The following is a 26,523-nucleotide window of genomic DNA, read 5'->3' on the forward strand; positions in this document are numbered from 1 at the left end:
AGTTGTTGATGGTACTTTCCACATTGGCTTAACTTGTACGCATCGGCGCATGGTCGAGATGTGACCACTACATGCATATCGACATTGCTCCTTCTCAACAGCATGTCTTGCATGAACTCACTGCAGTGCTCAAGGCTACATTCATCTATGCCGTCTAGTACAACACAGAGACGTGATGGATGACGGCAAAAATAACTTTCCATCTCCACCAGCTCATCTTTCTTCATGTTCAAACTAGAGAACCGTCTCTCCAGCAACTCACACAGGCTAGTTGCAGATCGCACTTTAGCACGTCGTAGTTCAACAGCCAAGACAAGATCAATCTTCTCCTTCAACAGCGAATCTATAGCCCACAGGTATTCCAGCATTAGAAGGAAGATTGTAGATTTGCCACTGCCTGCACTGCCAAACGCTAGCACGTTATTCTTTTTCGCTCCAATGGACACGTTGCTAGCGGCACGAGACAGAAGTCCACATTCGGAATCAACTTCTCCGCTGGCACTTGCTTGGTCCTTTGCACTATCGCTACCTGTGTCAGAGAAGATCTCGCTAAGCTCAATCCCACGTGTCTTTTCGGACTTTCCATCCTGAGCTGCTCTGATAGCATTTAGCTGGCGTGCTCTCTCAGTTTCGGAGGAAAAGAACGACTCGCTCTTGAAAAGTGTTTCTACTTCATCCTTCGTCAGCAGAGTAAGATTGACAAAGAGCTCGCTCAAAGCTATTTCCCTATCTGTTCCTAACCCCCCGCTGATCTGCACACCACGATCCTTGACTGCATCACGCAATCGTGTCTGCGCCTTCAGGAGAGACGCTGGTAATTTGTGATCCTCCGCCATCGTCAGTCCTCAAGGGATTCTGAGTATCGATCGTGTCTTCATCATCTACATAATAATTACAGTAATGCAGAAATCACAGTCACAATCACTGATCAACTCTTTTTTAAAGTTTTTTTGCACCGAAGCAGAGCGCTCGATCGAGCCATCTGATGATCTGTCACTTTTTTACTTGATCAAGTGCCAGAAAGCGAAATCGCGTCCCCCCCCCCCCCCCCCCCCCCGGCCTGTCGAAGAGGGTTTTTCGGCGTGGCTGGGTTGGCACTTTGCACTGTAGTACCGTACTGGCAATATAATATGTTGCCGCAGTGAGGCCATGAAGCGTTACATTGGCACATGTTTGCCGCACGCAGGGCGTTACATGCAAAGTCGCACAGGAGCCGTTACACAGGTTTCTATATTGCCGCAGTCCTTTTTTTGCTATTGCCGCATCACTTTTTTGCTATTGCCGCATCATTTTTTGCTTTTGCCGCATCATTTTTTTCTTTTCATCCACATTGAAGGTACAGAAATTCAGTTGCTATCCAACTGTTACAAACCCGACGGCAAAGGGAGTAGTATAGAAGAGGATGGTTCTGGCTCACCTGTTTTTTTTCGAAAATTTTCTAAGTATTGGAAATACAAGGGGATGGTTCTGGCTCACCGGTTTTTCCAAATTTTTCTTAGTATTGGAAATTAGCGGAAGATGGTGTATTAGGGGCGAATGCGTTATTAGGGGTAAATGGGTATTAGTGGTAAATCTGGTAAGTTTTGCGCTCACTTTATAATACTTACTTACTTTTTTTAAAAACTTTTTTTCACCCAAGAGGGTGGTGGCGTTCCTGCGGATGGCGGAAAACTGGGCCTTCGGCCGAGTCTCACGCGAACCGTGATTTTTTTGCGCTTGGTTTTGCGCTTACTTTTGCGTTAGTTTCTTGAAATGCACTGTTCGCGACTTGTAGCAATTTATGCTGAAGAAGAACACCACCACACACATCAAAGCAATTGCCTGACTCAAGCTAATAGTCCTAAACTTCTCTTTCTCTGTTCTCCTTTTTACTATTAACACCGCCCTACTGGAAAATATGCAGCGAACAACAAAAACAACACACAGGGTGTGTATGGAAGACGTACCTACCGACGTGCTGGAAGCAACTCAACCGACTAGAGGCCTCGGCGTCAGCGTTGCAACTCGGCATCAAACACTTCTAGGCAAAAAATAGTGAACGGATTGTGACCGTACAATATAGTGTGCATACTATTATGCATGTACATGCGCATGTACCCTTTTTTTCTTCAAGATAGCCACAAACGGGTCCATCAAGGTGAAAGTGCAGGCAAAAAAGCACAGGAATGCACACAGCGATGGCAGCCGAAGCAGTGGAGGTGGGGCAAGAAATCTGATCAAGGGAATCGGCATCAACACTGCGCATGCACGCCAAACCAAAGCGGAATCGACAAAATAGTGCCATGCATTAGTCTTATGTATCACTGCATTATCTTCATTACAAAAAAATTCAACTAAAAAATAGCCGCTAACGCGGGAATACAAATATATTTTCTACAGAAAGCGAGCAGAACTAGAAGCGGCAACATGGTAATAGCTGATGTTGACACCACATTCTACCCCACAAAACAGTCACATATCGCTAAAAGCGCTACTTTTAGGAAATAGCCGCTAGCCATGACAACTATCAAACACAGGAAATAGCTGCTAATAGCATGAGAGGGAGTGGATGATACGGTTATAGTCACTATATTCCAGCTGCCAACACTGGCAAATGTCATTAATACAGGAAATAATCCCTAGCAATGAAAAATTTCAAACGCGGTAATAGCCGCTAGCAACGTGTGCATCAGAAGCTAATATTATGGTTTTAGACGCCAAATTCCTGCAACTACCACTTGCAGATGCCGGTAACATAAGAATTAGGCGCTAGCGATGACAATCTGCATTTATCGCAATAGCCGCTAAGCACACCAGTACTAGACCCAACATGATTTTAACCGCCATTTTCTGACCACACACGCTGGTAAGTATCATTAATACTGGATATGGTCGCTAATAATGAAAGTCCACTGCGGTAGCAATAGCCACTATCAACACTGGAATAGACATCCATTAATCGTAGTTTCTCCGCTACCAGTATTTTAGCTTATCAATACCGGTAGTAGTTAGTCTCCTACAACTTACTTGAAATATGTTAGCATCTCTTCAGTCTTACTCACAATGGGCTGCAGTGAGGGAAATACTAGAAACTACAGTATGTAAAGGGTATTAGACCAGAGGTAATCAGTATACGGTGTTGGCCTTGTGGTTCATTGCTGCGATTTCGGAGCAGAGGATCGCGGGTTCAATCCCCGTGTGCGCCGCCACTCTGGTCAGTTTAAAGCAGGCCTGAAGAGGGTGTGGTCGAAAGATCTGGCCGGTATCCGGTTGGATTTGGTACAAGATCTGGTTCATCAGTGCTTAGGGGCCGGACCAGTTTCTCCCTCATTGGTACCACGCAGACCAAAACACACAAAGTGGCTGAATGCTGCCCATGGTGGAGGTTCTTTTTTTCTTTTTTTCTTCTTTTTTCTATTCTTTTTTTCTTCAGCAGCTTAGTACATCTAGCTGCTTTTTTGTGTATTTTGGTTGTTTGCTGGATGCAAAGCTTACGAGCTTTTGTCATGCAAGGCTAACTTTTCGGCTAACTTTTCGGCTAACTTTTCGGCTAACTTTCGACAAACGTTGTGATTAAAATTGTCCTTGCCATACACAAACACATCACGAACGCCAATGATTGGTTTATTGTAAAGTGTGTTCATTGTTCTCAAGTTCAGTTCCATTCCTGCAAACCACCCTGAAGATGTCACACCCTAAAGCATGTTCTCTCTGGAGTTTGAGTGTCAGTGGTTAGTTCATGTACAATAGAAATTGAGAAACGACATCTTACCTGTAGGACTACGTCCGTAAAATGAAGTGATTGTTTGATATATTTAAAGATGTGAAAAATATTTCCTCCATAGATTGAGAGGACGCAGTTGGCAGGAAAATGTGTCGCATGATTCAGATATTAGTGGCGAAGAAGCTCTTCTGACTGACGGAACGAATGCTGGTTTTCAATCGATTTGACTGTCTTGACACAGGGGACAACAATGGACGCCAATAGCCATCAGCTAGATACTCCTCGCCAGATGAAAAGACATTATGATCCAGGAGCTAAAGTTGAGGATGAACCACCGGAGAAACGCGCTAGAGAAAGTGATGATGGGTTTGAATTGGTTGATGTTGCGCGACGAGGTGCGCTAAAGACGTACAAGATGGATGTAAATGACTTGGATCTCGTGGTGAGTTTGGATGCGAATTATGCGGCCATTCGCAAGGTGATGGAAATGGAAATAAAGAGGAATAATGGAATCAAGGTGATGCTGGTAGTGAACATTCGGATGTCGAAAGAGAACCAGGGAAAGGTTATCAACCAATCTCCTCATTTTAGATCCAAGACGAAGGTCCTGTTGAACGAATTACAGATTGCTGGTATCACTAACGAGATGATGTCAGATGTACAGAAAATGGTGGGGCAATGGATCAACGAAGGTTCTGGATGGATCATCGACAGAGTTCTCAGCATGGAATTAAACATTGCACGATATCAGCCTATGAAAGCTGGTTCTTACATCGATCTTCCGCCATACTTGAAGGCTAAAAAGGCCATCATCAACGTTCAAAACAAAGACGACCAATGCCTTAAGTGGGCGTTATTGAGTGCATTACATCCGGTCAAGAAGAACTCGACACGTGTGAAGAAATACATTACCTTCGATGCTGATTTGGACTTCGCAGATATCACGTTCCCTGTAAAACTGAGTGATATTCCCAAAGTTGAGAAGCTGAACCATTTGGGCGTCAATGTGTATGGATATGATGAAGGCCTGCATCCCCTTTACATCTCTGAATGCGAGGATCCCATCTGCATACTCTTGATACACGATGAGGAAGAAGTCAAATATCACTACTGCTGGATCAAGGATTTCAATCGGTTATTATTCGACCAAAACAAGAGAGCCAATCGCAAGTACTTTTGCAAAAGGTGCTTATCTTCCCATAAAACAGAGAGCGCTCTGACACGGCACAAGGAAGATTGTAATGGCGTTGGAACCGCCCCTAGTAGGATTGTGATGCCCGACCAGGACCAGGATGGAAACGAGCCCATTCTCCAATTCAAGAACTTCAAGAATATGATGAAATGCCCGTATATTATTTACGCTGACTTGGAGTCCATAATTCAACCTGTTCACGAACAGGCAGGAAATGGGACGGTCCGAACCGGTATTCACGAGCCGTGTAGTTTTGGTGCTGTGGTGATACGGAGTGATGGTGAAAAAGTAGACGAATGTTTCTACCGAGGCGAGGACGCGATGGAGATTCTGTTTGGATGGCTGGAGTCAAAGGAACGGGATTTGCAAGTGGAGATGGAATCAAGAAATAGCGCTTTCGATCCTGCGCAGCTGAGTGATGTAGAATGTCGAGCGCATGCGGATGCTACGTCATGTTGGATTTGCAGCCAAGCCATACCATTGGAAGGTACTATGACACGAGAAGCTTGGGAGACGTACCACAGATCCTCGAACTGTGGAAAATGCCAGGTGGAATTTGACGAAGATTGCAGGGTCTACAAGAAGAAGGGTTTCGACTCCAATGGTCAATTTGTAGATGCCTGGTGTTACGGGTGTGTGGTGTCTCAAAGGAAAGTGCACGACCATGATCACATTACAGGAGAGTACCGTGGAGCAGCGCATAGTAAATGCAACTTGGAGCTACGGATTCACCCTTATCTCCAGCACATTCCCATAGTATTTCACAATCTGAAGCACTACGACGCTCACCATCTGATTTCGTTCATTGGTGGTGTGACGAACGTGGAGACGGTGGACTATGTGAATAAGTATGGCAAGTCCAAGTCCAGACAGGTGGGCGGTATCTCAGTGATCCCAAACAACATGGAAAAGTACATCAGTTTCACATGGAGGCAGTTTCGCTTCATCGACAGTTTGGCGTTTCTAAATGCCTCTCTCAACAAATTGGTGAAGACCACGCCACCGGAGGCTTTGGTGTATACTAACACACTGGAAAAGCCGGATTTGATGAGCCAGAAAGGAGTGTATCCTTATGAGTACATGGACTCGTTTGCAAGATTCAATGAAACGGAGCTGCCATCTCGAGAGTCATTTCATTCAACATTATCAGGTTCTGGAATCAGCCTGGAGGAGTATGAAAGGGCGCAGCATGTATGGCAAGCGTTTGAATGCGAAGATCTGGCACATTACCATGACATATACTTGCAAGCTGACGTATACCTACTTGCTGATGTGTTCGAAAACTTCAGGAAGACCGCTTTGAACATATACCATCTGGATCCTGCTAACTACTATACGTTGCCGGGGTATAGTTGGGATGCCTTGCTCAAACTCTCCAATGTCAAACTGGAATTGTTGACCGATGTTGACAAATACTTGTTTGTCGAGAAAGGCAAACGAGGCGGTATCAGCATGGCAAGTCATCGATATGCCAAGGCGAACAATAAGCATATGGACGACTTCGACGAAACGCAACCATCATCCTATATCCAATACTTGGATGCTAACAATCTGTATGGATGGGCAATGTCACAGTACCTTCCAGTCTCTAATTTCCACTGGATCAGTGAGGACCTCGACACCATCTTGGGCACAGAAGCGAACAGTGATGTAGGCTACATTGTTGAGTGTGATTTGGTGTACCCAGCGGAACTTCATCGATATCATAACGACTATCCTCTAGCCCCTGAGCATTTGAAAGTTACCGAGAGTATGCTCTCGCCGTATCAACGAGACATGGTGCAAGAGCTTCACACCGGAGGGTTGGATTGTGATAAGCTGGTGCCCAACCTGATGAATAAGGAGAAACATGTGCTGCATTACCGGAATCTACAGTTGTACTTGGATCTGGGAATGAAAGTCAGCAATATACATCGAGTCCTGAAGTTCACGCAAGCGCCTTGGATGAAAGACTACATTGACAAGAATACGGAGCTGCGCAAAGAGTGCAGGAGTGATTTTGAAAAAGACTTCTTCAAATTGATGAATAACAGCGTTTTTGGCAAGACTATGGAAAACGTGCGCGGTCGCGTCGATCTCAAAGTGTTACGAACGGAGGAGGAAGGTGATAAGTTGCAGAAGCTGATTAACAAGCCGACATACAAGCGCCATGTTATCTTCAATCCTGACTTGGCTGGTATCGAAAGCCAGAAGGTGAAAACTACCCTGAACAAGCCTATATACGTCGGTATGTCAATCCTCGATTTGGCTAAACATCTGATGTACGATTTCTACTACAACCATCTCAAAAGGCGGCACAACATCAAGTTGCTGTACACTGACACAGATTCTCTGATCATCCAAGTGTTTACAGATGATCTGTTTGAGGACATACGTGAGAATATCGAACTGTATGACACCAGCAACTATGCGAAGGACCACCCTTGCTACAGTGAGAAGAACAAAAAGGTTGTCGGCAAGTTCAAAGACGAACTCGGAGGCAAAATTATGACAGAATTTGTTGGAATCCGTTCCAAGGTGTACAGTTACACTGGTGAGGCGAGTGGTAAACGCGCCAAAGGTGTAAACAAGTCTGTCTTGAAAAAGACAATCAATCACGACGACTACAGGATATGTCTGCTGGACCAGCGAGTCTTTCACCGTGAAATGACCAATCTACGAAGCCACAGGCACAGGATCTACAGCGAAACTACCAACAAAGTCACACTGTGTCCACTGGATACCAAGCGCTTCATCACAAGTGATGGAATAATGACACTGGCATATGGATATGTAGATATACCTCAGCATGCATTGCACAGGAAGAATGGATAACTAACGTACATTATCTCATCGTTGCCGTTGTCACTGACCCCCAGTTCAACCTAGTGTCTGCCTCCTGCAAAGACATCATCATTTTATATCATATTCTATGTGTGAAAGAATTCATGGTGATTACCACCTACCCTTCTCTTCTTTATGACCAAACACCATTTGTTCGGATGAAAATCTCTCCCCATTCTTCATTGAAGCATTCACATTTTAAGGTAGTTGAAAGCCTCCACCGTGACAGCAATAATGATAGTACTGATACTTTTGAAGGACATGCAGTCCTTTCACGGTTTTCTGAAAAGTGACTGCAAGCCCTAGAACTCAGTTTCACAATGTGCGTGGTGTATCCAATTGGCCTTTGTAGACTAATGCCATGATGAGCTCATTTTACTAATACCTCATCAGACTTTATCAACCTTCCAAAGGCAACAACCATATTGTGTAAATGATCCCATATTGATGAAACATGACACTACGAATGTACGTACACATGACATTGTATGGCAGAAATTGAGCATGCCACGTGCAAATGCATGATTTTATTGATTTTATGAGCCTTGAGGATGGGTACACGTACACATGCATGCCGGATTGTTTGCATATGCGTATCTAGGGCTTCTTAGGTTTGTGCGAATAATTATGGTATGCAACCCCGGAGGCAACGCACGAAACATACATCCCTCCTTGTGGGCCTGATTGAGAGTCATTGCTCGGTTAGCATTCAAACTTCCAAAGGCTGCCTCAAAATGTAGGAGGAGAGAACATGCACAAGTATCCGAAATCCGGTCACAGTACTATTAGGTCAGAACATGGACAGAAACACCACATCCAAGAAGAGCCAAAGAACAGGGCAAGTTAAGGATGGCGCACATAGTAAACATAGCGGGGATGGTCGGAAAGGATATAATTATCATAAACCCTTTAGAGCTAGGACCGTACCTGAAGCGGTGGTACACGACCCTATGCGACCGCTTGCGGTCGCATAGGGTCGAACCCTATGCGACCATAGGGTCGAACCCTATGCGACCGCAAGCGGTCGCATAGGGTCGTGTACCACCGCTTCAGGTACGGTCCTAGCTCTAAAGGGTTTATGATAATTATATCCTTTCCGACCATCCCCGCTATGTTTACTATGTGCGCCATCCTTAACTTGCCCTGTTCTTTGGCTCTTCTTGGATGTGGTGTTTCTGTCCATGTTCTGACCTAATAGTACTGTGACCGGATTTCGGATACTTGTGCATGTTCTCTCCTCCTACATTTTGAGGCAGCCTTTGGAAGTTTGAATGCTAACCGAGCAATGACTCTCAATCAGGCCCACAAGGAGGGATGTATGTTTCGTGCGTTGCCTCCGGGGTTGCATACCATAATTATTCGCACAAACCTAAGAAGCCCTAGATACGCATATGCAAACAATCCGGCATGCATGTGTACGTGTACCCATCCTCAAGGCTCATCAATAAAATCATGCATTTGCACGTGGCATGCTCAATTTCTGCCATACAATGTCATGTGTACGTACATTCGTAGTGTCATGTTTCATCAATATGGGATCATTTACACAATATGGTTGTTGCCTTTGGAAGGTTGATAAAGTCTGATGAGGTATTAGTAAAATGAGCTCATCATGGCATTAGTCTACAAAGGCCAATTGGATACACCACGCACATTGTGAAACTGAGTTCTAGGGCTTGCAGTCACTTTTCAGAAAACCGTGAAAGGACTGCATGTCCTTCAAAAGTATCAGTACTATCATTATTGCTGTCACGGTGGAGGCTTTCAACTACCTTAAAATGTGAATGCTTCAATGAAGAATGGGGAGAGATTTTCATCCGAACAAATGGTGTTTGGTCATAAAGAAGAGAAGGGTAGGTGGTAATCACCATGAATTCTTTCACACATAGAATATGATATAAAATGATGATGTCTTTGCAGGAGGCAGACACTAGGTTGAACTGGGGGTCAGTGACAACGGCAACGATGAGATAATGTACGTTAGTTATCCATTCTTCCTGTGCAATGCATGCTGAGGTATATCTACATATCCATATGCCAGTGTCATTATTCCATCACTTGTGATGAAGCGCTTGGTATCCAGTGGACACAGTGTGACTTTGTTGGTAGTTTCGCTGTAGATCCTGTGCCTGTGGCTTCGTAGATTGGTCATTTCACGGTGAAAGACTCGCTGGTCCAGCAGACATATCCTGTAGTCGTCGTGATTGATTGTCTTTTTCAAGACAGACTTGTTTACACCTTTGGCGCGTTTACCACTCGCCTCACCAGTGTAACTGTACACCTTGGAACGGATTCCAACAAATTCTGTCATAATTTTGCCTCCGAGTTCGTCTTTGAACTTGCCGACAACCTTTTTGTTCTTCTCACTGTAGCAAGGGTGGTCCTTCGCATAGTTGCTGGTGTCATACAGTTCGATATTCTCACGTATGTCCTCAAACAGATCATCTGTAAACACTTGGATGATCAGAGAATCTGTGTCAGTGTACAGCAACTTGATGTTGTGCCGCCTTTTGAGATGGTTGTAGTAGAAATCGTACATCAGATGTTTAGCCAAATCGAGGATTGACATACCGACGTATATAGGCTTGTTCAGGGTAGTTTTCACCTTCTGGCTTTCGATACCAGCCAAGTCAGGATTGAAGATAACATGGCGCTTGTATGTCGGCTTGTTAATCAGCTTCTGCAACTTATCACCTTCCTCCTCCGTTCGTAACACTTTGAGATCGACGCGACCGCGCACGTTTTCCATAGTCTTGCCAAAAACGCTGTTATTCATCAATTTGAAGAAGTCTTTTTCAAAATCACTCCTGCACTCTTTGCGCAGCTCCGTATTCTTGTCAATGTAGTCTTTCATCCAAGGCGCTTGCGTGAACTTCAGGACTCGATGTATATTGCTGACTTTCATTCCCAGATCCAAGTACAACTGTAGATTCCGGTAATGCAGCACATGTTTCTCCTTATTCATCAGGTTGGGCACCAGCTTATCACAATCCAACCCTCCGGTGTGAAGCTCTTGCACCATGTCTCGTTGATACGGCGAGAGCATACTCTCGGTAACTTTCAAATGCTCAGGGGCTAGAGGATAGTCGTTATGATATCGATGAAGTTCCGCTGGGTACACCAAATCACACTCAACAATGTAGCCTACATCACTGTTCGCTTCTGTGCCCAAGATGGTGTCGAGGTCCTCACTGATCCAGTGGAAATTAGAGACTGGAAGGTACTGTGACATTGCCCATCCATACAGATTGTTAGCATCCAAGTATTGGATATAGGATGATGGTTGCGTTTCGTCGAAGTCGTCCATATGCTTATTGTTCGCCTTGGCATATCGATGACTTGCCATGCTGATACCGCCTCGTTTGCCTTTCTCGACAAACAAGTATTTGTCAACATCGGTCAACAATTCCAGTTTGACATTGGAGAGTTTGAGCAAGGCATCCCAACTATACCCCGGCAACGTATAGTAGTTAGCAGGATCCAGATGGTATATGTTCAAAGCGGTCTTCCTGAAGTTTTCGAACACATCAGCAAGTAGGTATACGTCAGCTTGCAAGTATATGTCATGGTAATGTGCCAGATCTTCGCATTCAAACGCTTGCCATACATGCTGCGCCCTTTCATACTCCTCCAGGCTGATTCCAGAACCTGATAATGTTGAATGAAATGACTCTCGAGATGGCAGCTCCGTTTCATTGAATCTTGCAAACGAGTCCATGTACTCATAAGGATACACTCCTTTCTGGCTCATCAAATCCGGCTTTTCCAGTGTGTTAGTATACACCAAAGCCTCCGGTGGCGTGGTCTTCACCAATTTGTCGAGAGAGGCATTTAGAAACGCCAAACTGTCGATGAAGCGAAACTGCCTCCATGTGAAACTGATGTACTTTTCCATGTTGTTTGGGATCACTGAGATACCGCCCACCTGTCTGGACTTGGACTTGCCATACTTATTCACATAGTCCACCGTCTCCACGTTCGTCACACCACCAATGAACGAAATCAGATGGTGAGCGTCGTAGTGCTTCAGATTGTGAAATACTATGGGAATGTGCTGGAGATAAGGGTGAATCCGTAGCTCCAAGTTGCATTTACTATGCGCTGCTCCACGGTACTCTCCTGTAATGTGATCATGGTCGTGCACTTTCCTTTGAGACACCACACACCCGTAACACCAGGCATCTACAAATTGACCATTGGAGTCGAAACCCTTCTTCTTGTAGACCCTGCAATCTTCGTCAAATTCCACCTGGCATTTTCCACAGTTCGAGGATCTGTGGTACGTCTCCCAAGCTTCTCGTGTCATAGTACCTTCCAATGGTATGGCTTGGCTGCAAATCCAACATGACGTAGCATCCGCATGCGCTCGACATTCTACATCACTCAGCTGCGCAGGATCGAAAGCGCTATTTCTTGATTCCATCTCCACTTGCAAATCCCGTTCCTTTGACTCCAGCCATCCAAACAGAATCTCCATCGCGTCCTCGCCTCGGTAGAAACATTCGTCTACTTTTTCACCATCACTCCGTATCACCACAGCACCAAAACTACACGGCTCGTGAATACCGGTTCGGACCGTCCCATTTCCTGCCTGTTCGTGAACAGGTTGAATTATGGACTCCAAGTCAGCGTAAATAATATACGGGCATTTCATCATATTCTTGAAGTTCTTGAATTGGAGAATGGGCTCGTTTCCATCCTGGTCCTGGTCGGGCATCACAATCCTACTAGGGGCGGTTCCAACGCCATTACAATCTTCCTTGTGCCGTGTCAGAGCGCTCTCTGTTTTATGGGAAGATAAGCACCTTTTGCAAAAGTACTTGCGATTGGCTCTCTTGTTTTGGTCGAATAATAACCGATTGAAATCCTTGATCCAGCAGTAGTGATATTTGACTTCTTCCTCATCGTGTATCAAGAGTATGCAGATGGGATCCTCGCATTCAGAGATGTAAAGGGGATGCAGGCCTTCATCATATCCATACACATTGACGCCCAAATGGTTCAGCTTCTCAACTTTGGGAATATCACTCAGTTTTACAGGGAACGTGATATCTGCGAAGTCCAAATCAGCATCGAAGGTAATGTATTTCTTCACACGTGTCGAGTTCTTCTTGACCGGATGTAATGCACTCAATAACGCCCACTTAAGGCATTGGTCGTCTTTGTTTTGAACGTTGATGATGGCCTTTTTAGCCTTCAAGTATGGCGGAAGATCGATGTAAGAACCAGCTTTCATAGGCTGATATCGTGCAATGTTTAATTCCATGCTGAGAACTCTGTCGATGATCCATCCAGAACCTTCGTTGATCCATTGCCCCACCATTTTCTGTACATCTGACATCATCTCGTTAGTGATACCAGCAATCTGTAATTCGTTCAACAGGACCTTCGTCTTGGATCTAAAATGAGGAGATTGGTTGATAACCTTTCCCTGGTTCTCTTTCGACATCCGAATGTTCACTACCAGCATCACCTTGATTCCATTATTCCTCTTTATTTCCATTTCCATCACCTTGCGAATGGCCGCATAATTCGCATCCAAACTCACCACGAGATCCAAGTCATTTACATCCATCTTGTACGTCTTTAGCGCACCTCGTCGCGCAACATCAACCAATTCAAACCCATCATCACTTTCTCTAGCGCGTTTCTCCGGTGGTTCATCCTCAACTTTAGCTCCTGGATCATAATGTCTTTTCATCTGGCGAGGAGTATCTAGCTGATGGCTACTGGCGTCCATTGTTGTCCCCTGTGTCAAGACAGTCAAATCGATTGAAAACCAGCATTCGTTCCGTCAGTCAGAAGAGCTTCTTCGCCACTAATATCTGAATCATGCGACACATTTTCCTGCCAACTGCGTCCTCTCAATCTATGGAGGAAATATTTTTCACATCTTTAAATATATCAAACAATCACTTCATTTTACGGACGTAGTCCTACAGGTAAGATGTCGTTTCTCAATTTCTATTGTACATGAACTAACCACTGACACTCAAACTCCAGAGAGAACATGCTTTAGGGTGTGACATCTTCAGGGTGGTTTGCAGGAATGGAACTGAACTTGAGAACAATGAACACACTTTACAATAAACCAATCATTGGCGTTCGTGATGTGTTTGTGTATGGCAAGGACAATTTTAATCACAACGTTTGTCGAAAGTTAGCCGAAAAGTTAGCCGAAAAGTTAGCCGAAAAGTTAGCCTTGCATGACAAAAGCTCGTAAGCTTTGCATCCAGCAAACAACCAAAATACACAAAAAAGCAGCTAGATGTACTAAGCTGCTGAAGAAAAAAAGAATAGAAAAAAGAAGAAAAAAAGAAAAAAAGAACCTCCACCATGGGCAGCATTCAGCCACTTTGTGTGTTTTGGTCTGCGTGGTACCAATGAGGGAGAAACTGGTCCGGCCCCTAAGCACTGATGAACCAGATCTTGTACCAAATCCAACCGGATACCGGCCAGATCTTTCGACCACACCCTCTTCAGGCCTGCTTTAAACTGACCAGAGTGGCGGCGCACACGGGGATTGAACCCGCGATCCTCTGCTCCGAAATCGCAGCAATGAACCACAAGGCCAACACCGTATACTGATTACCTCTGGTCTAATACCCTTTACATACTGTAGTTTCTAGTATTTCCCTCACTGCAGCCCATTGTGAGTAAGACTGAAGAGATGCTAACATATTTCAAGTAAGTTGTAGGAGACTAACTACTACCGGTATTGATAAGCTAAAATACTGGTAGCGGAGAAACTACGATTAATGGATGTCTATTCCAGTGTTGATAGTGGCTATTGCTACCGCAGTGGACTTTCATTATTAGCGACCATATCCAGTATTAATGATACTTACCAGCGTGTGTGGTCAGAAAATGGCGGTTAAAATCATGTTGGGTCTAGTACTGGTGTGCTTAGCGGCTATTGCGATAAATGCAGATTGTCATCGCTAGCGCCTAATTCTTATGTTACCGGCATCTGCAAGTGGTAGTTGCAGGAATTTGGCGTCTAAAACCATAATATTAGCTTCTGATGCACACGTTGCTAGCGGCTATTACCGCGTTTGAAATTTTTCATTGCTAGGGATTATTTCCTGTATTAATGACATTTGCCAGTGTTGGCAGCTGGAATATAGTGACTATAACCGTATCATCCACTCCCTCTCATGCTATTAGCAGCTATTTCCTGTGTTTGATAGTTGTCATGGCTAGCGGCTATTTCCTAAAAGTAGCGCTTTTAGCGATATGTGACTGTTTTGTGGGGTAGAATGTGGTGTCAACATCAGCTATTACCATGTTGCCGCTTCTAGTTCTGCTCGCTTTCTGTAGAAAATATATTTGTATTCCCGCGTTAGCGGCTATTTTTTAGTTGAATTTTTTTGTAATGAAGATAATGCAGTGATACATAAGACTAATGCATGGCACTATTTTGTCGATTCCGCTTTGGTTTGGCGTGCATGCGCAGTGTTGATGCCGATTCCCTTGATCAGATTTCTTGCCCCACCTCCACTGCTTCGGCTGCCATCGCTGTGTGCATTCCTGTGCTTTTTTGCCTGCACTTTCACCTTGATGGACCCGTTTGTGGCTATCTTGAAGAAAAAAAGGGTACATGCGCATGTACATGCATAATAGTATGCACACTATATTGTACGGTCACAATCCGTTCACTATTTTTTGCCTAGAAGTGTTTGATGCCGAGTTGCAACGCTGACGCCGAGGCCTCTAGTCGGTTGAGTTGCTTCCAGCACGTCGGTAGGTACGTCTTCCATACACACCCTGTGTGTTGTTTTTGTTGTTCGCTGCATATTTTCCAGTAGGGCGGTGTTAATAGTAAAAAGGAGAACAGAGAAAGAGAAGTTTAGGACTATTAGCTTGAGTCAGGCAATTGCTTTGATGTGTGTGGTGGTGTTCTTCTTCAGCATAAATTGCTACAAGTCGCGAACAGTGCATTTCAAGAAACTAACGCAAAAGTAAGCGCAAAACCAAGCGCAAAAAAAATCACGGTTCGCGTGAGACTCGGCCGAAGGCCCAGTTTTCCGCCATCCGCAGGAACGCCACCACCCTCTTGGGTGAAAAAAAGTTTTTAAAAAAAGTAAGTAAGTATTATAAAGTGAGCGCAAAACTTACCAGATTTACCACTAATACCCCATTTACCCCTAATAACGCATTCGCCCCTAATACACCATCTTCCGCTAATTTCCAATACTAAGAAAAATTTGGAAAAACCGGTGAGCCAGAACCATCCCCTTGTATTTCCAATACTTAGAAAATTTTCGAAAAAAAACAGGTGAGCCAGAACCATCCTCTTCTATACTACTAAAGGGCGACAACGATATCAATAGAAGACTGTATATTTTAACTATCAGAGTGATCTGTTCACAAAAAGGTCATCGAAAGGAAAGTGACATAGGGGAAGAGCGCTTCCTCCAAAAACTACTGTCACTCACACAGTTAATGAGTGTACAACATATTACTTTTCTTCGCAAAACGACCTCGAGAAAGAAGAAACCATTGAGATCGCCAACCACTGAATGATGCGCCTTCGAGTGTCAGGACTTCCTGCTGCGTCCAGTTTTGAACTTTTCACCACGCGGTACGCGGTACACGTGCTTTCACAGTTTTCAGCCTTTTTTTTGCAGTGCAAACTGCAATGAAAAGATCGCCGCACCCCGCCGGACGAGCGTTACGAACTTGACGAAAATTTGTCGCACTAGCCTGGTCGCGCGTTACGCCGCACCCCCTGCGTTACGCGTTACGCGGCAACATATATTGCCAGTACGGTACTACGCGAATGACCAGGCATGATGACTGTTGGGACATTCTTCCAAAACATGACGTCACAGAATTCGTAAAAAAAGACAACTTTTGTCGCAAGCGGCTAGCCTGTCGCGCGCGCGAGACTCATCATGGGCGCGCTGGATCTAGCTGGAGATCCGGAGCTGCAGCAAATGCGAAGCGCGACACACGAGCGCGACCCAAACTGTGTCACGTGTGTGTCGAATCTGACCGTCGATTATTTACTCGACGACGGCACCTATGCATAATTTTCCCGCGGTTTTTTGTGCGGGGCAACTTCACGACCTCGACATGCACACTGTACTTGCACCACGCAGCGCAGCATGCAGTCTCATGCATGCACGCGTGGAAACTCTGATGATCGTAGAGCCCTACGTACATGTATACGTACGTACCTGCTTCGCGTTTGCTGAGGCTGAAGTACAATGTACAATTTTTTTTCCTTTGTGTTGGTGAAGAATCAAACTCAAAGCAAGACATTTATTTCCTTCTTGGAAGGCAAGGGTTGTCACAGTTTGCTGTTGTGTATAAGTAGCAAGTTAGTTAGAGATCAGTAAGCAGCTGACACAATCATGCCAAGCAACGCTCATTGTATCGTCCCTGGCTGCTCAAATCGTAAAAGCAGCTGCAAGTTTGGTTTGTTTGAAACTGATGATGCGAACTCGCAAGGACGAAAAGTGTTTGTGAAGCGTCGTCTATGTGGATCAGACCTGGCTCGTGTTGGCTGCGGAGGAACAGCAGAGGTCTGTAAAGCTGTATCTTTTCATCGTTTGCCTAAAGATTCGGATCGACGCCGGCATATCAGGGCCGAGTGGCTTGCCAAAATACCAAGAGTCAACACTCCTCTTTCTGGAAACTCGTATGTCTGTGGGGTGCACTTTCCTGGTGGTCGACCTGTGACGGAGGACGAGCCACCTTCCCGTTTCTTGGACAAAGCCGTCGTAGTGAAGAGGAAGAGCCGTGTTTCGACAGGCGAAGTCAGTCGACCCGTTGAAGCGATTGATATTGATGACGATGTTGATTTACCAGTCACAGATGAATCGGTGCCTGAGGCTGCAACACTTTTAGCTGACCATGATTATGGTGAAGTTCCCGTTCTCCAAGAGAACAAAATAAAGACTTTGGAAGCACAAGTGGCTAAGTTGCGGTCCCAGTTGGAGCAGGCCTTGTACAATTTGGATGAATCGGAAGAAGCTTTGCGGAAATGCCAACTCCATTACTCGAACATCCGACATGACAACAAGGTTGTACTGTTTTACACGGGCCTGAGTTCTCTGGCGTTTGACTTGTTGCTGGATCAGTTGCGGTGTGGATGTCAAGACATGTGCTTTGCTACTAAAGTGCCAGCTGATTTCCTTGGCCAGGACAGCCGTGGCAGACGAAGAGCATTGGTGTATGAAGACGAGTTGCTATTGACCCTTGTCAAACTTCGACATGCTTTCCCTGAGTCAGATTTAGCACTGCGATTCGGAATAGATCAATCCACGGTGTCCCGAATATTTTCAACGTACATTCGTTGCATGTACTTCTCTATGAAAGAAGTGGACATTTGGCCGAGCCGGGCTCTGATTGATCGCTACATGCCCGACGTCTTCAAAGACAAGTACCCACGCACCCGGGTAATTATTGACGCAACAGAGTTTCCCATTGAGAAGCCAGCCAACCCAACTGTACAAGCAGCCACCTGGTCGAATTACAAAAACAGGAACACTTTCAAACTGTTAGTTGGTGTGACACCTACCGGTGCAATATCGTTTCTGTCTCCTCTTTATGGCGGGCGCATTTCTGATAAGAAACTGACAAAGCGAAGTGGGCTAATGAAGTTGATGGAGAAGGGTGATGCCATCATGGCCGACCGTGGTTTCGACATTGCCGATCTGCTACCGGAGGGTGTCGATCTCAACATACCCCCGTTTCTTGGTTCTCGAGATCAGCTTGATGAAGAAGAGGTGATCGAAACTCGGCGTATTGCTAGCGTGCGTATTCATGTGGAGAGAGCAATGGAAAGGATCAAGAACTTCAGGATAACTCACTTCTTATCTTCCGTGTTGTGCCCTTTGGCTGAGCAGATCATATTTGTGTGTGCATTCCTCACTAACTACATGGAGCCCCTGGTACCTCCGCCTGTTAGTAAGCCATCGACACAGTCTGCACACTTTTCCTCTGCTGCAGAAGTTGCCCAGATATCACCAGATGCAAACATTTCTGCAGTGGCTGTTTCAGCTGGCACATTTCTTTCACCTGCCATTACTGCTTCTGCTGCTGCTTCCGCTGCTACCAAGTTGTCATCTGCTGTAGCTGCTACTTCTGCTGCTACGAACGTGCCATCTCCTGTAGCTGCTACTGCTGCTGCTATCAGCGTGCCATCTTCTTCTGTAGCCGCTGCTGCCTATGTGACCACTCCCGTATGTTTGTTTTGCAAGCGCTCAGATGGCCCACTTCTTAGAGTTTGTAGGTCTTGTAACTCACGCTACCACCATATGTGTCAGAATGATGATGAAGATGGGCGTCTATGTAATTCTTGCTTTATGACCAGGCCGCTTTGTTGAAAGCTTTTTGCGCATGCCGATATTCCTACGTGGCCTCGGTATTTTCTTCCCCTCTTTTCTTTGTGTTATGTTGTGAGTAATGGTGCCCCTACACAATGATGCTTGTTTCACTCAGGACTTCGTACTTCGAAGTAGAAGTAGTGATGCTCCTATTTGTCTGTTTGTGCTGTTCACCAGGTAGGAAATGTGGCCTGTGACTGCTGCAAGTACCGCTTACTTTGAAGTAAATACGAATACTCATGTAACGTTCATGCCTTTTTGAACTCCGTTGTAACACGGAATGGCGAGCTATTGTAAACCAGTTGTACGTGCCGTTTTTTGTAGTGGTTACCAGTAATGGCAGTATAATTTACTATAACGCACTGTTTACAGCAGAGTTCCACCGTCTTGGGTACATGTATACAACACTACCTAATCATGTACAAATGCAGGAAGCCGGTAGCTGATGGAACTATCCACCATCTAATCACGGCGTTTATATCAAGAAGGAGCTACAGAACAGGGCAGAACAGAAAAAGCTATAATAAAGAACATAGAGTGCAGCGTATAGAACAGTTCAGACACACTTACAGAAGAAAAGATTGCCACAAATCAGGGAAGAATGTAAAAAGTCAAGACTACAGGAACTGGAGCAAAGTGAGCAATGGTCATCTCAGATGACGAGGAATATATCTATTACCAAGAAACTTGATCACAGAGCCAGTTTCGGGAGAACATGATCAAAATAAAATGTTCGGCAAGCTGCGAGAGTTTTCTTGACATGCACTTCACAAAATGAAATGCGCTCAACAAAAAGATCATTGCAGGGAGACCACACTACAAAGTCACAAAATTGAAGGCCTGCAGCAAAGAGCTGCATTTGCACTTGTGTATAGTAGGCATGTGTTGTTTTGAGAGAAAGCACACCATCCTTGTTGGACAAACAAAATGATGCAGTAGACCCAGCTACCTCTGCTAGACTTTGGTCTCTAGCAACAAACGGGCATTTAATCTCGAGCAAAAGTGATGTATCACCATCCCTAACAATGCCATCGGGACTGGCACCAAACCAGCATTCATCAGCATGCACAAATAAGCCACATGCAACAACATCTATCAGCTTGCCAGACTTGGCTTGGTGGGCTACGTAGGCACATCGTGCCTCTTCTTCATGATCAATCCCCCATCTGGTTGCAGGAGTGGTGAACGCCGGCCGATCAATGATAGTTTTTATGAGGGATGACGGGTCAGTCTGAGGTCGTCGATGAGCTACAGTATGGGCAATGGAAGCTGTAATACGCTTCTTTCGTTCATTCCTCCAGAGTTCACTTGTTGTTTGGGATGCAGTGGCTTCTTGCAGGGCATTGGCTTCTTCACAAGTAAGAATGACATTGGACTCGTACCACAGCATCTGCTTGTCCTCAGTTAGCCACTCGCAGTCAGATGGCACAGGTGTCACATCACCTGATCTGCTGTGCTCAACCTGCCACTTGTCCTTCTGTTCCCCTGCCCTAGCCAGTCTCTCCTTTTTCTGCGCTTGGGCTCTGTGCAACCTGTCCTCCTTCTGCTTAGCAGCAAATCCTGAGCTACCAGCAACAAGAGGCAATGCTAGGTGGATGGAGTTGGAGTGAATGGTTGAGTTGGCGTATTCCTCCACACGCCGGGCAAAGTCCATCCGCTTTGCAACAGCACGAGGGTCAAGTACTTCTGCAGCAGAATGCTTACGTTTCTTTGGCGCAGATTTGTCAGTGGTACTGCCACCTCTACGCCACTCCATGTCTTGAACCAGCATGGGCTCACTCTTTTTACCTGCACCTGCAGGAGGCTGGTTCCACTTTTGCAGCATGTCCGTGCACGTCGGAGCGTCACTAAACCCAAGCAGAGTGAACTCGGACAAGCCATACATCAGTGCAGCTATATGCTTGCAACTGGCAGTAACACCCTTGCCCGCAGGACAAGTGCACTGAGCACCAACAACACTGGTGGCAGATCCTGAGTCACACTGAGCAACGAGCCGAAGTTTGTAGTCAGCTTTGGTCTTCATTTCAGGCTGACAGCGGGCACGGTAGTACACACGGCTGTTGGCCTTCATCAGTTCGATTTTCTGGACATAACCTGCTCGATACAGACGAATTGACTTGCTATCAGTGGCAGCAAGCGCTTTGAAATTCTTGGCAGGTCCATCGCTGGTCATAGTGTCCACGAAATAAGAAACCATAGTTTGCATGGAGAACGACAGGGAGAGTAGCCTTCCACTCGCAGATTTAATCGGCTGCCACCCAGTAACAGGAAAATCCAGAGGGTCGTGGGGAATAACAGCAAGCGCTGCAGCTGGCGGAGGTGGCCCTTCCTTGCCATCACCGTCGCCTTCAGAGAAATGCTGAGCAAGTCTGTAAACGACACGAGCAGATAAATAACAAACTCAGATTCACAAATAATTTCAAAAAAATAAGATTTTGTTGTGGGAAGAAAACAACTCACCTCGCAACTAGATCGGCTTTCTTTCCCGACTTCTTGAGACCATACTCTCCACACTTCACCTTCAGAAGGTTCAAGGTGAGCTGGGAAAAATCCTGACTGACTGCCATCTTCCTGTCAACTAATATCGAAACTGTCTTCCACTGCAACGACTGAAAACAAAGGAGAGCCTCGCGTCGAGCAAGTTGCCCCGCACAAAGGTGCGAAGTCGCGATGGCGATCTGGCCGCCATGTTTTATGCATAGGTGCAAATCAAAAATCAGTGCCATTCATTGGCTTTAGCCAGGGAGTCGTAAAAGCAGGGAGTCGTAAAAGCCCTTTTACGACTCCCTGGCTTTAGCTTTGCCCTTGAACTTGAAATCTCGTGCCTTATTCTTTCCTGGGGACTGGTGTTGGATATTGAACGGGCGGAGTTACCGCCGGGATGATGGATGAAGGAGATGATGGCCTAAACTTGGCTGCGCGCATTCTCATTTTCGCGTGGCCTGCCACTAGTGTTTCGCAGATTCACAAAGGGTGTCACAGGCATAGCTGGAGGAAGAAAGGTGAGAGAATCGGTTGCACAGTGCAGATCAACCCAACCATTTGGTTGTTTTAATTTTACTTCGCACAGTCAAACGGGATGACCACCCAATAATAACCCAATAAAATTTCCGAACGTGACATTTTTCTAATTTATTGATTTTCCCGCATTACTAGTATACCACAGTTTGTTGTTCACGTTATTTCGCTTCAACTTTTGAGGTATGAATTCCTTAACTGCAGACTCGACATGCAAGCTCCATACTGACCAGGCTGTGTCAACATCAGGTCACGGCTTGTTTGACTTTGTCCGTTAGGCCGTGTTTGCATAGATATTGTGATGGTGTCAAAGACAGTTAAAGATTGTGTTGGTGGTGTGTCGGGGGTATTGTCCCCGCCGAAACTGAATGCAAGTTTAAGAAAGACTAGGTCTAGTGAGTTATGATCAGAAGTGTCCTGTGGGTCTAGCCCTCAGCCCCTCTGCGGCAAGCAGTAAACTATATTTACAGCAAAAAGCGCAAAACAAGACTTGATTTTTTACGCGGCTCTTTTCACCGTGATAATTATTGTACACGTGTTATGAAAATTTGAAATACTCATGGCAACTGGTGGGTGAATCATTCAAAAATGCAAACGTGCCCGCTGTTGAGTGCAGCCATGTGAATCCACACAGTCACTTTTTCTCGTAAATCACTCGCCGTAAAACGTGCAAGTGGCTGTCGTGTGAATCGCCTATAACCGACTGTCCACAGTTGTCGAAGTATTTTCCAGCACTCACTGTACTTTATTAGAGAGGTTGCGCATAACGTAGTTACGTTAGTTAAAAAAATGTAGTCGATCTACGGAAAGTCTTACGTAAACTGCATGCGCATCTGGGTTCCGCCATACGGAGTTTTCAAATCATAGCAGACTCAGCGGAGGACGTTCAGGTTGGTTGTTACTCTTGAGTTTCGTGCCGTTAGGCAATCATCAGACAACTGATACTCGGGTCTACCTAACAGTGAGTCAGTATGCTTATAAATACATAGGGCCACAAGCATAAACAAATTTAGCGCTAAATCTGGTGTAAGGTATGGGGAGAACAGCTGGCGCGGGCCACGGCGCGACAGTATAAGTGCCAGGAGGGTGGCGGGCAACAGGCAGGTGTGAGCATGAAAGCGCGGAAAGAGGCGATGGGGAGGCAGTGTACAGCAGATGGGTGGAGGTGCCAGGAGGATGGCGGGCAATGGGCCAGTGAGATCGCTAGGGGGTCTTTGGGTGATGGGCAGGCGTGGGCGTACTATTGACATCATGGATGTGTCCTCACAACAAGGCTCCACCATGAGCATGGCAAACTTTACAAAGTAAGCCTTTCAGTGCAAGTCTTGGTGGCATGGTGTCTTTTGGGTGTTTTCTTAGGTTCCAAGAGACGTGGAGCTACATTGTGTGTGTGTGTGTGTGTGTGTGTGTACGTGTGTGTGTGTGTGTGTACGCGTGTGTGTGTGTGTACGCGTGTGTGTGTGTGTACGCGTGTGTGTGTGTGTGTACGCGTGCGTGTGTGTGTGTGTGCGTGTGTGTGTGTGTGTGTGTGTGTGTGTGTTTGGCGCATGCCGTGTACTCTCTTGTGCAGGTACTACACGAATGCGAAACGTGACAAACTCTACAACGTCATTAGCCTGGAGTTCACCAAGACTAAGTTGGAGCCTCTAGTGGAGTCACCCAGTCTGGTACGTCAGCAATCCTACATACACTTGAGAGGATCAAAAGCGTTTCTGCTGTAACTCAGACTTTCACGGTTTTAACCGATCATCAGACAGCAACTTGGACTACAATTTTCAGAAGATATGATTGATATAGGCTGCAATCAATCAATCCTATGCATGTAACGTTACATGTAGTACACTCTTATCTGTTGTATCCGGGCGGTCCAGGACCGGGGGCTCTGCCATTCATTTGGAAATGTTCGTAATTATGTACATCTTGATGTGGAAGGCACGTAGATCTGGCATATTACGTCACTCCTGGTATTTCCACAAATTGGTAGAAAAGTAGTAATATATCCACTAAAACTCACTCACAGGGTTCCCCGTAGACCAAGATGCCCGTAACTTGGAGGTCCGGATAGGAGCCGTGAGAAATGAGTGCATTGTAGTTGAGCACTCCACTGCACTACTGTCTCCCCTCTATGACGTGTTGGGGGGGGGGGGGGGGGGGGGTTTGGTGGGCGTTTGAGGCTCATGTCATACATGATCATGCTTAGGCTCGTTTTGAGAAAGTATGAATTTTTAACTCCTGATTGGTTTGTGCAATGTGTTTATATTGGTTTATCAATGCCCCATCACAAGCTGTATAGTATGTATTCGCAACCGTGTATGAATTGCTCATTTGTCTTTTCTTCTTCCTACTGCTTGCTTGCTGCGGCTGCTGTTGCTGTTGTTGTTGTTGTTGTTGTTGTTGTTGTTGTTGTTGTTGTTGTTGTTGTTGTTGTTGTTGTTGTTGTTGCTGTTGTTGTTGTTGCACGCAGGTACGTCATTTGGATTGGGTGGACTTGGTGTGGTCGGAAACATTGCGCGCTTTGCAGCAGGAGGCCACCAACCGACTGGTCGACATGAAATATCCCAAAGTGCAAAAGTATGTGTTTTGTTTGTTCTTGTTGATGGTGCTGCTGCCGCCGGTGTTGCTGTTACTGGCCGACTGCTGGTACTGTTGATAGTACTACAGGTGTAGCTGCCCTATTGCTGGTGCTTGTGCTGCTGCTGTTGTTGGCTTACTGATTGTGCTGCTGTTGCTGTTGCTGTTGCTGGCTGCCCTACTGCTGGTGGTTGTGCTGGCGCTGCTGTTGCTGGTCTACTGTTGTTGTTGGCTTACTGATTGTGTGGCTGTTGCTGTTGCTGGTCTACTGCTGTTACTTGTGCTGTTCCTGTTGCTGGCTTACTGATGGAGCTGCTGTTGTTGTTGCTGGTCTCCTGCTGTTGCTTGTGGTGATATGTGTGTATGTATGTATGTATGTGTGTGTGTGTGTGTGTGTGTGTGTGTGTGTGTGTGTGTGTGTGTGTGTGTGTGTGTGTGTGTGTGTGTGTATGTGTGTGTATGTGTGTATGTTTGTTCGTTGACAGGCTGGATTCATGCAGTTCACACTCCTGTGGATTGGCTAGTGTTTGGTGGAAACTTTCTGCACAGTTTCAACATAAGCGGTCAGCTTGCCGTAGCGGACATTGAAGAAACTACTGCGGTACGTGAGCTGTGCTGTGCATGTCTGTGATATCTTCTACAACTCTACCACGGCAATGCCTTGTGTGAGCTTTCCAAGGCTTGGAGTTGTGCATGAAGGTTTCTGTTTTGTTATGCTCATACGTCGTTCATCGATGTTGCCGTGGAGCTGTGTGTGTATGTGTCTCTGTCTCTCTATGCCTCTGTCTGTGTGTGTGTGTGTGTGTGTGTGTGTGTGTGTCTCTCTCTCTCTCTCTCTCTCTCTCTCTCCCTCTCTCTCCCTCCATCTCTCTCTCTCCATCTCCGTACACTTCACTTTGTACCACTATGATTCCCTCTATGTCTTAAAAATACAAAATGTGGGGAAACGATCTCCATGTGGCCGTGGCTGTTGAATTTATTTTCCTGAGAACGAGAACGTATTCTGTCTCTGCTGCGATGTCCTTTGTCGATGTGATTTCGACGTGAGCTGCGGGTCATTCGCGTTGTTTTTAGACGTGCGAGCCAAATAACGCGAGCTGAACTTTCGCGTCACGTCAGAAATAACGTGAATCTTAACCTCTCTAATAAAAGCTCAATATGGAAGATGTGTATATGCAATATTTATGTTTGTACCATCATCAACAATAATAGAAAACAGGATCACTGCACTTCGGAGTATCCAAACATAAATATGTAGTTATCCTGTCAAGCAAGATTACATAACCCCATGTACTCTTGTGTCAAAGCACAGGATCTTATTCTTACAAGGGAAGAGGCTGCACAGTACACGTATTATCACAATTTATCAGACGTATTCGGAATCTGTGGTGGACAAAGCCCCATTAGACCTTGTACAGATTAGTGCAAAGAAAAACGTGTGATGCGTTGATTCGCCGTACACATGTCGTAATAATCACTGGTGCGTGGAACATTGCATCATAAAAATGACGTCAACTTGAAATTCTGTGGTGACAGCAGGGTGTGCGGGAGTTTCACACTCTTCGGGGGTTATATACTCTAATTTCAGAAATTTTAGGTGCTCACTATTTTTCAGTATGAGGGCAAAAGGCCAGGTTAGGCGAACAGAACTTTTAGGTACAGAGAAGCAGCTCCCTATTGGATTACGTGTGTTAGTGTCTGTTCGGTGTATTGAAACTTTAGGTATGAAACAGACCCACCAAACGTACCGAAAAAAAAGTACACCAACAATTTGTGAAATTACAGTACTCTTGTTGTTGGGTGTTGCCGGTTGAGTGCTGTTCACGGCAGCTATCCTATGCCTAAATATGGGCTTGTATATTCTGATTGTCTGATCGCTG

The 26,523-nt window shown here is 45.5% G+C and overlaps 4 protein-coding genes across 4 annotated transcripts in view; 3 read left to right on the forward strand and 1 right to left on the reverse strand.

Moving 5' to 3' along the window:
- Positions 1 to 26,523, forward strand: part of LOC135828229 (uncharacterized) — an 88,095-nt gene that overhangs the window by 59,303 nt on the left and 2,269 nt on the right. The gene's annotated exons all lie outside the window — the stretch shown is intronic.
- On the forward strand, positions 17,078 to 19,276 carry LOC135828103 (uncharacterized). Its single transcript, XM_065340535.1, has 2 exons — positions 17,078 to 18,910; positions 19,232 to 19,276. Exons 1-2 carry the CDS (start codon positions 17,078 to 17,080, stop codon positions 19,274 to 19,276), a joined length of 1,878 nt encoding a protein of 625 aa, XP_065196607.1.
- LOC135828369 (uncharacterized) lies at positions 19,453 to 21,711 on the reverse strand. Its single transcript, XM_065340820.1, has 2 exons — positions 21,515 to 21,711; positions 19,453 to 21,423 (listed from the first exon to the last, which is right to left on the reverse strand). The coding sequence occupies exons 1-2, from the start codon at positions 21,619 to 21,621 to the stop codon at positions 19,746 to 19,748; spliced, it is 1,785 nt and encodes a 594-aa protein (XP_065196892.1). The 5' UTR covers positions 21,622 to 21,711; the 3' UTR covers positions 19,453 to 19,745.
- On the forward strand, positions 23,067 to 26,520 carry LOC135828228 (lysine-specific demethylase 2B-like). The gene is made up of 4 exons (XM_065340679.1): positions 23,067 to 23,376; positions 23,643 to 23,739; positions 24,537 to 24,643; positions 25,129 to 26,520. Exons 1-4 carry the CDS (start codon positions 23,228 to 23,230, stop codon positions 25,229 to 25,231), a joined length of 456 nt encoding a protein of 151 aa, XP_065196751.1. The 5' UTR covers positions 23,067 to 23,227; the 3' UTR covers positions 25,232 to 26,520.

This window comes from Sycon ciliatum, chromosome 12 (genome assembly GCF_964019385.1).
Source record: "Sycon ciliatum chromosome 12, ocSycCili1.1, whole genome shotgun sequence".
Taxonomy (NCBI): Eukaryota; Metazoa; Porifera; class Calcarea; order Leucosolenida; family Sycettidae; genus Sycon; species Sycon ciliatum.